Below are 13,208 nucleotides of genomic sequence, written 5' to 3'. Positions count from 1 at the left end.
TCACATGTTCGAAATAAAGCTTTCATTCATTCATTCATATGACACATAATTTGGGAAGATTTGCGAAGTGCCACAACGAGAAATAAGAGCTGAGCTGTTGTCAAGACGACTGCGAATCCGTCGCGCAGAAAACGCGTCATTTCATGTATGACCTGCAGAGAACAGAAGAGTAGAATAACATAATATATATCTACATACTGTCACTTACGGTAAGAGAGATTATGTCAGTTGTATTACACGTGTGCTGTATTGTGACTCTGACTTGATGACATTCTATATTGGCTATACACGCTGTTACATCGCGGGAAAGTAATACTATAATCGTAGAAGTTGCGAAATGATGCCACAGTTCATGATGGTCTCGTGCATTGGCAGCTGCACGTAACGTTTATTATTATAATAATAATAATGCATTTATTTTATAAGGCGCCTTTCATGGCACTCAAGGTCGCCGTACAACAACAAATTTAAAAACAGTTACAAAAAATTAAAAATACAAAATACATAGAAATATACAGTATAAACATAGCTATTTATGTCGCTGGATGAAACTTTTGACAACATGCGCTGTCAACACAGTGATGTGACACTGAGCTGTTTATTGTCATTCAAGGTGCAGAAGGTGACAGTCACTGGGTGTTAGTTATGTGTCGTTTGTCCTGCAGACAGTCCATGTAGAAGTGATGCAATGATTTTTCTTGGGTATAATTGAACCTTGATCTGTAGTTGACTGTCTGGAAGTGACCCTTCTACCAAGTGACCCTTGAACTTGAGCTGTCAGCTGTCAGTGTCTCTCTCTCTCCCTCTGTCTCTCTCTCTCTCTCTCTCTCTCTCTCTCTCTCTCTCTGTCTCTCTCTCTCTCTCTCTCTCTCTCTCTCTCTGTCTCTCTCTCTCTCTCACTCTCTCTCTCTCTCTCTCTCTCTCTCAGTCTCTCTCTCTCTCTCTCTCTCTCTCTCTCTCTCTCTCTCTCTCTCTCTCTCTGCAATCCATCACGTTTTTGATTTTCATTCTGAAGCATAGCTGTCAAAAGGAGGGGAATAACAAGAGGTCCCACATGTAATATCTGTCCACTTGACTTTACCTCCATATTATAATTGTAAAGTATAGGCCTAAGTTAAGTGTCTTATTCAAGATGAGTGTCCACGGCTACTCGGAAGCTGAGCACCAGGGTAGTGAGAAGATCGACCACCATGGCCTGGCTGATCTTCCCCGTGGACCCCTGGACATCTACAGGACGAGAGCCTCCTTCAACTGGAAGGACATGGTTCTGTTCCTCGATGGAGAGGAGGTGCTCGCATTTAAGGTAGGCTGCTGTGAAAATCAATGTGTAATAAACATGTTGTTTATAAGCTGGTAATTAAGTGGTAGGTTACTGTAGGCCTACTGGAGGTGATTTTAAATAATAATACTCTTATGATGAGGTAGCCCATCCTGCCACTTCTAAGACCAGATATGAGCCGCTTGACCAGGAAGATGTCCTCTTGGTATAGTGGTTTATGTCTGTGGCATCCATGTGAGTCACCAGTTTCTTCCAGTTCCGCTACATTCTGTATCAACACATCAGACATTCTGTCTATCAACAGATGCAATATATTATGATTATGTAGCACCTTTCAAAATATGCTGTTCTATCCACGTTGTATTGAAGGTGTAGGGATGATGACCATGATGGTCTTGATCGTTATATGAAGTACATTCATATACATGAGTACAGCAACTGTAATACAGTATGTAAATCCTTTTGATTTGAGACAATATTATTACTATTTCTAACCATAGCTTGATAAAAGATGAATAACACCAAGGATACTAATACTAGTTACAGTAACCTGTCTATTTCTCCTTGTTACAAACACATTGTGTAACCAGGGAGTAGCTGAAAAGGACTGTATTATTTAGGAAGGGGCTGGTTATCTAACTAATGGAGCTAAATAGGCAGTATAGGAGGATACAGGCAGGGGGCGCCAGCAAACCGTTAGACTAGCAGTTAATATCGTTAGCATTAGCATGGGAACTAGCATTAGCATTAGCCGTTAGCATTCAAACAACTAGCATTAGCATTCAATTAGCATTAGCATTGGAACTACAAACAACTAACACACGGTATTACATATGAACAACACATTTATTACATGACGGTTGTATACATCCCCATATATACATTCCCTCCCGGCCGGCCACACACACACTCAATCACTCACTGATAGTCTCTGGCCTGAACAGGCTGATAGTCCAGGGCTGTGGTGCGCGCTGAGGCCTGGTTGAATGGCATGTGCGTCGATGAGATTAGCCGACGAAAGGGGGGGTGACGTAGCAACGCGGAGGGAAAGGGCCGTCTTCGTGGTCCACCACGAGGTGAAGGGCCCAGATCCGGTGGTCCGCGTCGAAGCTCCGCTGGAGTCAGTGTTTGGTCGCAGTCCGCTCGTGGAGGCGACGATGATGTCCAGCTGGCGTCTCGCTTGGTCCAACGTTGAACAGCCGGCTGCTGGCAAGGCGGTCCAACGGGAACACAACTAAACGGGCTACAGTCGTACACTCGATAATCGCTTTCCTGGCGTCTTCAGCTGCTGCACGGTGTGCGGGCTGCTGAATCCGCCATCTTAGATCGGTTTCTCGTTTCTATCTCTCGTTCTGCTTCTCTCTCGTTCTGCTTCTCCTCACACACTCTGACTCGCGGACTACTTCCGTCTCTTATATAGGCACCACCGAACCTAACATCCGGGCCACGGACACACCCCGGATATACTACGTCATCAAATATATACAGAAACATTACAATAATAATACATATACCTTCATAAACGTACAGAATAGTATAGAAAATAACAAAGTAAATAACTGGGGCAGAAGGGCTGATTTCGGGGAAACTAAAACTGGCTCTAAAACTGTGGGCCTTCACAACAGCCGCCCCATGAAACCCTCGGTTTCAGTTAACTAAGAAGGCACACTGGCTAGGCTGCTCTAGCAGCGTGAAGTAGGAGGTGATAGTGTCGACCACTCTGCCTGTCTGCCAGGCGGCGCGCGGAAGGGACTGGTCCATCACCAGTACCACGGCACCTTCGGACATCTTGTCTCTCTCCCTCAGCAGAATCTTCTGCTTCTCCTCCTTCTCCAGGGCGCGGATGTGCTCCTCGAAGCAGATCAGAGCGTCTTCCTTGGCCATGTTCTCCAGCTCCTCGTACTCAGCGAAGGTGGGGTCGTCCAGCAGGTACTGCTGGGCCTCGGACCAGGTGGTGCGGTAGGTGACGCTGGCCATGTTGTCCAGAATGCTCTTCAGCGCCTCCCAGTTCCTCTTCCTGAGCTGCTTGGCTTGTTCCTTCTCCTTCTTAGCCTTGTAGGCCTTAAACGCTTGCTTCTTCTCACTCAGCTTGGGCAGGGCGCTGTAGCGTGGGTCGTTGATGATCATTCTCATGGTTTGCTCCCATGACGCGTCGGATGAACCACCATCCTCCTCCAGAAGCTCTTTGAAGGCCTGCTTGGCCTCCTCTTTTGGGTTCCACTTGTACGTTTTCTTCGCCAACTCCGGCCTTTCCTCCTTGGAGGCGTCTACAATACTGGCTGAGACTTTCATGGCTGACGTGTACTCGACGGAGTTGACGGGTGCGTCAATGCTGACCTCGGCCACGTGAGGGTGCATGGCCACCTGCAGGTGTTCCTCGGCAACAGCTGTTGCCGCCATGGCACGGTAGCGCCACCACCGGGACTCCTTAGTCTGGGAGTTGTAGTAGTAAGGCTTCCCATCCAGAGACTTATGCTCTGTCCACAGAGACTTCTTCTTCGGTTGGTCATCCTGTGGTGAACCATTTGTGGTACTAACTGTTCCAGGTGCACTGGCAGCAATAGATTCCACTCCAGGCGGTCCGGTTGGTTGGTTTGCTTCTTCGGTTCGGACATGGAGGGATGACGTAGCTCTCCCGTCTCTATCTCTCCCCTTGGTAGCGCCTTGGAGGGCCCACCCAAGCGCAGTCTTAACAGCCATCGGGCAGCCTCGTGGTCCTCTCAGCGGAGGACGGAGCGACACGATCAGTTCAGCGTTGTCCGAGCCGATGAGAAGGGTTGGCTCCGCTCCTTCTATCGGATGTAGGTCTACTCGCCGTAGGTGGGGATATCTTGCGCGTAACCTCTCCAGGGGGTAGTCGTAGCGGGAGAGCGCTAGCTGGTCGGCGGTGAAGACATTCTGAAGCCGATGTCTATCCGACGGCCGCCCCGCCGGGGAGATAGAGAAGTTGATTCTCGCCCCGGTGACCTCTTTAAGGTCGCGACGTATCGTGCGCAGAGTCAGCTTCTCCGCAGTCCCTTGGAGCCCCAACTGGCGCACTGCCCCCTGGAGAAGGATGGTCCGTTCCGACCCGTCGTCTAGAACGGCGTACGTGTCGTACACAGCGTTGTTGTGGTGAAGTCGGACCTTCACCACCTTCAGTAGAACCTTGGAGCCGCTGCTCTGTGGCGAGTCTAGGTAGTAGACAGGGGTTTCCTCTTCCGGTGCGCGACCGGACCTAGGGCTTCTGTTGCCCTCCGTGGACCTGGCGAGGGAGACCTCGTGTAGAATGTTGAGGTGGACCTCCTCACAGCGATTGCACTTTCTCCTCAAGGTGCAGTTCTTAGCCAGATGGTCGCGCCCACAGTTCCAGCACCTCTGGTTCTCCTCGAGCCACCTCTGCTTGTCCTCGGTACTCAGGTTGTTGAAGTCACTGCACTCATTGAACCAGTGCTCGCTGGTGCAGTACGGACATGGCGGTGGACCTCTCCGTCCCTTTTGAGGGGGTTGAGAGGAATCCTTTCCCTCAGGTCGGGCTTTCCTCTCTCTCCGAGGCTCCTCCTCCGTGTGCAGCACTCCTACTGGGCGTCCTCTGTTCGAGCTCGGCCGGTCCCAGCGGTCTCCCTTCTCCCTCTCCTTCTTCGGCTCAGCGTAACCCATGGCGTCTACGTTGGTGTCATGCACTTCCTCCAGTAGGAACTCCGCGAAGGCAGCCATGCTCAGACCCAACTTCCCGGGGTTACGAACGCGCTGCTGTCGCCGGAACCTCTCCTGCCGGAAGCGTGGGATCTTGCGGAGCAGCCGCTCTACGTTGGAGGTGCTGTTGATCTCGCTGGCGCCAGCTGGGCCCTGCGTCTTCAGCATTCCAACCAAGGTGTGCACGCGGAGCGCGAAGTCATCCAGCGCCCGGTCATCCTTGATGGGGGCCTGCTGTTCGAGGGCTTGCAGTTCAGCAAGGGCGTGGTTCCAGGGACGACCGTAGCGGGCATCCAAGTCAGCGAGCGCTCTGGTGTAAGGTGTCGGTGCGGAGGCATGGGCCAGTACCATGTTGTGGGCTCTGGGGTTCCTCACATGCTGAAGGAGAATCGCATATTTGTAGGACTCTGAGCAGGAGTTGTCCAAGAGCGTGTCTAGGCAGATGCGTAGCTCCACATACTGGCTCCTGTCCTCGTCCTTGAAGAAGGGGAACTTGGGTCCCTCCACCTGGGGGAACATCCTGTAGTGGATCATCGGTGCGGGAGTGACGGTCTGGGTGTCCGGCCTGCATGCATTTTGGTGCACTGGAGGACCTAGGGGTGTGCTACGCTCTTGGGGGATGGCTCCCCTCCCGGGCAGCGACGCTGGCTCCCTCTGGGCCGCGTAGCGGTCGGGTCCCTGGTCCTCTTCCTTCCAGGTGGTCAGCTGGGCCTGTAGTTGGACAGTCATGGCGGGGGTCATGGAGCCATCGGCGGGGGGTTCAGGAGATGGCACTCGAGAGGGCCGTGCGGATGATGCTCTGGAGCTACGGGCCGACGGAGTTCTGCTGATGCACACGTCGCGCATGGTCTGCATCATTTCCTCCATCTTCTCTGCGTGCAGTTGCTCTCTCGCCATCTGCCTCTCCGCCGCGCGTTCCGCCCCCTCCATCTGGAGGCGCTCGCGCTCGTACTGGATGCGTTCCCTCTCTAACGCCTCCTGGCGCTGTCTCTCTGCCGCACGTTCCGCTCCGTTCATCTGCCTCTCCGTCTGGAGGCGGTCGCGCTCCATCTGGAAGCGTTCACGTTCTAGCGCCTCCTGGCGCTGGAGGCTGGCCACGCGTTCCGCTCCGTCCATCTGGAGGCGTTCGCGTTCTAGCGCCTCCTGGCGCTGTCTCTCCGCCGTCCCCATCTGGAGGCGTTCACGCTCGAAATGGATGCGTTCCCTCTCTCGTTCACGCTCGAACTGGAGGCGTTCTCGCTCTAACGTCACCTCGGCCTGTTGGCGCTCCCGCTCTAACGCCATCTCGGCCTGTTGGCGCATACATTCGGACAGCGCGGCACTACTCCCTCTGGAGTGCAGGCTATCCGCCCCAGAGGCAGAACTGCCCACGGAAGCCCTGGACCGGTAGGAAGCCACTGAGCGGCAGGAGCTAGGTCTCGAGCGCGCCGTACTGGGAGGCAGATCGTTAAGGCTGAGGCCCTCCCTCTTCCGCCCGCAGGCGCTGTCGGACCGGGCCTCTCCTTCCTGTTCTTCCGTTTCCACGGCAAAACCCTGCGGTTCTGCCATCTCATCCTCAGGCTGGTGCTCTTTGAGGGCTGTCTCAGTGCTAGCCACCCGCGCGCCGGCGGACACCTCGGCCTCTCCGACCACTGTATCCCGTGGAGTGCGCTCCTCGCTACCACTCAGTGAGCTTTCGAGCTCAAGCTCATACTCCTGTAACCTCGGAGGCAACCGCGGGACTCTCTGTGGTCGTGGCTCTGGCTCAGGGGGCGGAGAAGGGGGGGTAACTGTCTGGTCTGGTTGGCTGCGCTCAGCCATGCTATCACTACACTACCAATCCGGCTCGAAGGACCAATTGTAACCAGGGAGTAGCTGAAAAGGACTGTATTATTTAGGAAGGGGCTGGTTATCTAACTAATGGAGCTAAATAGGCAGTATAGGAGGATACAGGCAGGGGGCGCCAGCAAACCGTTAGACTAGCAGTTAATATCGTTAGCATTAGCATGGGAACTAGCATTAGCATTAGCCGTTAGCATTCAAACAACTAGCATTAGCATTCAATTAGCATTAGCATTGGAACTACAAACAACTAACACACGGTATTACATATGAACAACACATTTATTACATGACGGTTGTATACATCCCCATATATACATTCCCTCCCGGCCGGCCACACACACACTCAATCACTCACTGATAGTCTCTGGCCTGAACAGGCTGATAGTCCAGGGCTGTGGTGCGCGCTGAGGCCTGGTTGAATGGCATGTGCGTCGATGAGATTAGCCGACGAAAGGGGGGGTGACGTAGCAACGCGGAGGGAAAGGGCCGTCTTCGTGGTCCACCACGAGGTGAAGGGCCCAGATCCGGTGGTCCGCGTCGAAGCTCCGCTGGAGTCAGTGTTTGGTCGCAGTCCGCTCGTGGAGGCGACGATGATGTCCAGCTGGCGTCTCGCTTGGTCCAACGTTGAACAGCCGGCTGCTGGCAAGGCGGTCCAACGGGAACACAACTAAACGGGCTACAGTCGTACACTCGATAATCGCTTTCCTGGCGTCTTCAGCTGCTGCACGGTGTGCGGGCTGCTGAATCCGCCATCTTAGATCGGTTTCTCGTTTCTATCTCTCGTTCTGCTTCTCTCTCGTTCTGCTTCTCCTCACACACTCTGACTCGCGGACTACTTCCGTCTCTTATATAGGCACCACCGAACCTAACATCCGGGCCACGGACACACCCCGGATATACTACGTCATCAAATATATACAGAAACATTACAATAATAATACATATACCTTCATAAACGTACAGAATAGTATAGAAAATAACAAAGTAAATAACTGGGGCAGAAGGGCTGATTTCGGGGAAACTAAAACTGGCTCTAAAACTGTGGGCCTTCACAACACATTGGTTGTTGTATATCTGACTGTTTCTTAAAAACGTTTTCAGTAAGGCCTAACCTTGAGGAATATCTAGCAGTGTTTGTATATTTGACCATATTCTCTGTTTGTTCGACAGCAACATGTGTTCCGTACGTTGGAGAACGATCCCGTATTCGCGCGTCAGCCCGGGGAGGACATCACCATGGAGACGAGGCGCGAGCTGACGTTCCGCAGGGTCAAACAGCTGTTCCGTTACGAGTTCCTCACGCGGGACGACATGATGCAGAACCCGTGGAAGAGTGTCATCCTCAACGACTGTCTGATGATGTACGACGTGTCCATGAGCGCCAAGTTCTTCCTCAACAAAGGGGTGAGCGTGGTCATGTTGATGGTAGCCACACCAAAGCGGCTCAAAACCTATAGCCACTCCATCCTTGGGAGATGACCATCTTTCATCTATTGTAAAACAATGGCAATGAGTTTAAGATAAACTTAAGATCTTACTACTATGTACTATGAAGCTTTCAGGTGTATCGTTTTCATTTATGTAATATGTCAAGGCCATTCGTCAAGGCTATGGCTACAGGTGTAATTCAGGACAGTGATACTTGCTACAATGCTTGGTTTACGTACCAGGAACATTTGGGCTGGCTATGGACTTATGTATGTAATGTAGTAGAATTCACGTATGAGATAATCAATTTCTGCATGTGTCTTCTCAAGAGAAGAGGTGATGTCAAATGATGTTTGATTGTCAGTCTGGCCTTGTTCTGTTGCAGATGTTTGGTGCAACAGTGGCTAACTCAGGATCCCAGAGACACAACAAGTTTGTGGAGGATACGGAGGACATGACGGTAAACATGAATCAGCATATACATCCCTTCTCTCTCTCTCTGCCAGGATTTGTAACACTCAGGGTATCCGCGGTGTCTTGAAAAGTATTAAAAGTTGATAAATACATTTTGGGAAAATCAAGACCCTTAATAAGTATTAAAAAGTATTATCACGATTTGATGAGGTCTTGAATTTTGTAGGTATTTTTCTGAATTAGACTCTGTCCAAAGAGTTTGAGTCCTAAAACCTTTTAGTAAAAGTTCGTGAATTTATTAGTTTTATTAAAAAACAAAGATGAACCGGAAATTCTGTTGTATGATAGTGGTCTAGTCTATTGCAAACTAAAACAAGGTGTCACTGATGTAAACGGTTACAGCTCCAAGTGGCGGTGAGGTCTGGAAAAATATTGACAAGGTCTTTAAAAAGTCTTAGAAAGGTATTGAAATTAACCTCAAGTTTCCTGTATATACCCTGAACACGTACCCACATATACATAGTAATCCCATATCTCAGGTTAGATAGTAACAGGTTATAGCATTCAGTGAGTTATGCAAATATGCCCTTTGACCAGTCTGACCTCTTCCCCGTTCTAACATCCCCAGCCAGGCATGCACAGCCTTATGCTCTCTACAATGCTGTAACTAAAGAGCAGCTTGATAAAGACCACTTTGTGTCCAAAAACGGTTATTATAATATCTGTGTATCTACTACTCAAGTCCTTCAAATACAACAACAGCATGACAATAGGACACAATATGAACCATAACCTCTCTGTTGTCCCCTAAGCAGCACCTGTCTGTTCTTGTCTCTCTGCAGACGTTTGGCTGCTTTGCATTGACAGAACTCAGCCATGGCAGCAACACAAGAGCCATGAGGACCACAGCCAAGTATGAACCCAGCACTCAGGTAGGGTGGGACACAGTCCACATACAGCATGGTCTATCACACTAGCTGTTAGGGATGGGACATAGACTAAGGCCCGATTCCATTGAACTCCTAGGCCTCCGTTTTGCGTGTTCACGTTTAGGGTAGGGGTGTTTAGGGTAGGGGTGTCCCAATTCATCAAGGGCTAGGGGGAAGGGAGAGGACTGGGAGATTTTTCGGGACCACGTTCGATTCGTGGCACTATTAGTTGTTGTTTTTGTATTAATCATGCACAGAAAAACAATATACACAACACACAAGCATAATATTAATATAGTTCAGTAATTATTATTACTACTTATTATTACTATTGACAGGCATGATAATCGCTCAGCTTTCGGCGACATTCGCCGTTTTGAATCCAAAACAGGTTACCTACCTGAATCGTGTAGATCCCATGAGAAAAAAAAAAAAGAATTTGGGGGGGGGGGGCTGTGGAGCGACAGAAAAAAGACGTAGCGACATATAGACAATAGAAGTTTCTAGTATATTCTATCTAGTATACTAGTATACTCAAGTTACAAATCTGTCTCCTCCAGGAATTTGTGATCAACTCCCCTGACTTTGAGGCAGCTAAGTTCTGGGTGGGGAACCTGGGGAAGACGGCCACGCACGCGGTGGTGTTCGCCCAACTCTACACGCCTGACGGGCTCTGCCAAGGACTGCACTCCTTCGTAGTCCAGGTACTGTCTCTCATCTCTCTCTCTCTCTCTCATATCTCTCTCTCTCTCTCTCAACAGAAGAATATTGCAAGGGATTTTGGCAAAAAAAATTGGGCCGCTACCCACACGTTTAGCTGTGTTACTCATTCCATAAATGTATGATCCTTACAAGTTGTACCTCGTTGTAAAGGTGACTAATCAGGCTTTCCAACGATATAAAATACAATACCAATTGGTATTATTAAAGGGGAGGAATAATCAACAAAAAAAGTGTTTCCGAACTTTTTTTGAGGGGTTTACATACGTACACTCTTAAACCCTAATATACATACACTCTTAAACCCTAATATACATACACTCTTAAACCCTAATATACATACACTCTTAAACACTCTTAAACAATAGATGAAACACCTGACATAGGAGTGTGAAACAGTACAAGTATGTACTAAATGATTTGTCATTTCAAAAACAGCATTTGCAAAGCTAATCTTGATGTATCAGACATGTTTGTTAGTTACATGGGTGAGATTGTAAGCTGGTGTCTTTGACGCTGCAGGTCAGAGACCCCAAGACCCTGTTGGCCGTGCCAGGAGTGCTGGTGGGAGATATGGGCAAGAAACTGGGACAGAACGGCCTGGACAATGGGTGGGTCCAGTTAAATGTATTTGTATTCGGTTGTTAAGTCGTGACGTGTTTCCGGGTCCAACGTTGGCTGAGGCGCTGTCTTCGAAATGCCTCAGTAATAATAATAATAAATTATATTTGTATAGCGCTTTGCCGAGGCTCAAAGACGCTGACAAATATGGGAAAAAAGGGAAAGTGCTGCTGCGTCCCTTGTTGTATTAATGGAAAACGATTGAACTGTCATTCTACCGCTGTAGTACACTGGTACTCTGGTGGAGGGAATTTCTGGTTTGGACCCGGAAATTGCTAAACGTCACATTTGACGTCAGACTTAACACCATCCTTCCAGACAGGCTAGTGACCAAACTACTAGACCTGGGTCTATCACACTCTATATGTGCGTGGATCAAGGACTTCCTGACCGACCGCCCCCAGAGGGTGCGGGTGGGCCCCCACACCTCCACAGCCCTCAGACTCAGCACTGGGACCCCCAGGGCTGCGTGCTAAGCCCCATCCTCTACAACCTCTACACCTACGACTTCACCCCCGTCCACCCCAGCAACTCCATCGTAAAGTTTGCAGACGACACCACCGTGGTGGGATGCATCTCGGGGGGGGACGAGGCGGCGTACAGGGATGAGGTAGAGCAACTGAGCAAGCTGTGCAAGGTTAACAACCTGCTGCTGAACAAGTCAAAGACCCAGGAAATCATCGTAGACTTCAGGAGGAAAAAGTCCGAGATCCAGCCCCTGCTCATCGACGGAGAGAGTGTGGAGAGAGTCTCAACCCTCCGATTCCTGGGGATGCACATGCGGGATGACCTGACCTGGAAGGACAACACAAAAGGCACCATCAAGAGGGCACAACAGCGGCTATACACCCTGAGAGTCCTCAGGAAGGAACACAGCAAGCAGGAGATACTGGTGACCTTCTACCGCGGCGCAGTGGAGAGCATCCTCACCTACGGCATCTGCAACTGGTTCTCCAGCTGCACAACAGCGGAGAGAAATGCGCTACAGAGAGTCGTGAGAACAGCACAGAAGATCACCGGCGCCCCCCTCCCCTCTCTGGAAGAGCTGTACAACACACGCTGTCTCAGGAAGGCCTCCAAGATCTCCAGGGACCCGACCCACCCTGGGTACAAACACTTTACCAGGCTGCCCTCGAAAAGGCGGTTCAGGACCCTGGCCGCTAAGACAAACAGACTGAAGAACAGCTTCTACCACAGGGCCGTCCAGGCCCTGAACACAGCAAAGACCTAAGTTCTGGGCCCTGGACAGTCTGGACGGATTGTATGGCAGCTGCTGGACTGAAAAAATCAGGTGTAGTGCTGAGGCACAAACATGTACATTTCAAGCCTGCAAACTGTGACACTTTAAATAATGTGAAACAATACTATTGTGCAATATGACAACCCCAGTCGTCTATCTGTACAGTATAGTACAGTGGATAGTGTACATAGCCTTTATTTATGTCAACCAGCTCCTTCCCTTCTTGTGATTTTTTTTTTTAAAGTTTTTTTTTTCTCCCTTTCCTAACACCAGGGGAGCCACCCCTCCTAAATTTCGTTGTTTGGTACCTGTACTGTAGCAATGACAATAAAGTCCATTCATTCATTCATTCATCCAACAACCGAATAGCACTGTTTACAAAGACAATTAGTCTGAAAGTGATTTACAACATGAACAATACAGATCATCTAATAAAACAACATCAAAATACTTCAGCCTGCCAATTACGGTGCAATCCAGTCTTGTATTTTGTGAAAGGCAATAATATTGTCCCATGAGGTTCTGTGGCAATTCAAGCCTTCTTCAGTAAACGGTGGTGAGTGACACTCTCCACTAGAACCACTAGAGGGCAGTGCAATCCTATGTTTCACACTGTAGGTCCAAAATGTTCTGTTGCATGAATCTCAACAACTTACTGGCAGTCATTGATCTCACCAAAGGGAATGTTCCACAATATGAATGAAGGTTCACGCTCTAAACCACACAGTCAATTTCATCACAATGATGACAATGATTTGACTATTTGCAATGTATCTGTAGAATTGATGGTTGATGCTCAATGATTATTAGTAGCTAACTGACATCATAAAGGAGTGTTTTGCTTATTAACTTTTTTCCTCTACCAGTTTTGCAGTGTTCCATAATGTCAGGATCCCACGGGAGAACATGCTCAACAAAACGGGTGACGTCACCCCCGATGGACGTTACGTGACACCTTTCAAGGTGAGTCGCAGCAGGGCCTTCCCCCAAACCATCTCCTTAGTGCTTAGAGTGACAAGCAGAGAGGCATCCATCCGGACCCAGTCTTTGGTGTGATTCGCCAACCCTCCGATCTCAG

The 13,208-nt window shown here is 49.6% G+C and overlaps 1 protein-coding gene across 3 annotated transcripts in view; it reads left to right on the top strand.

The window, feature by feature from the left end:
- The first annotated feature begins 142 nt into the window (after positions 1-142).
- The window catches only part of LOC308168421 (peroxisomal acyl-coenzyme A oxidase 3-like), a 35,576-nt gene continuing 22,510 nt past the window's right edge, over positions 143-13,208 (top strand). Inside the window, exons 1-8 of one of the 3 annotated variants that reach the window (XM_080543001.1) lie at positions 143-209; positions 1,133-1,303; positions 7,949-8,182; positions 8,592-8,666; positions 9,463-9,552; positions 10,110-10,253; positions 10,792-10,880; positions 12,997-13,093. In XM_080543001.1, coding sequence (XP_080399127.1) covers positions 1,133-1,303; positions 7,949-8,182; positions 8,592-8,666; positions 9,463-9,552; positions 10,110-10,253; positions 10,792-10,880; positions 12,997-13,093 — 900 coding nt within the window. In that variant the 5' untranslated portion in view covers positions 143-209. Of the gene's footprint in view, positions 210-1,041; positions 1,304-3,205; positions 3,239-7,948; positions 8,183-8,591; positions 8,667-9,462; positions 9,553-10,109; positions 10,254-10,791; positions 10,881-12,996; positions 13,094-13,208 lie in introns of those variants that run through there. The other 2 variants (XM_080543002.1, XM_080543003.1) reach the window with 2 other exon arrangements.

Source organism: Nansenia antarctica, assembly GCF_963989245.1.
Source record: "Nansenia antarctica genome assembly, chromosome: 12".
NCBI classification, from domain to species: Eukaryota; Metazoa; Chordata; class Actinopteri; order Argentiniformes; family Microstomatidae; genus Nansenia; species Nansenia antarctica.
This window is presented reverse-complemented; position numbering and strand designations above follow the sequence as displayed.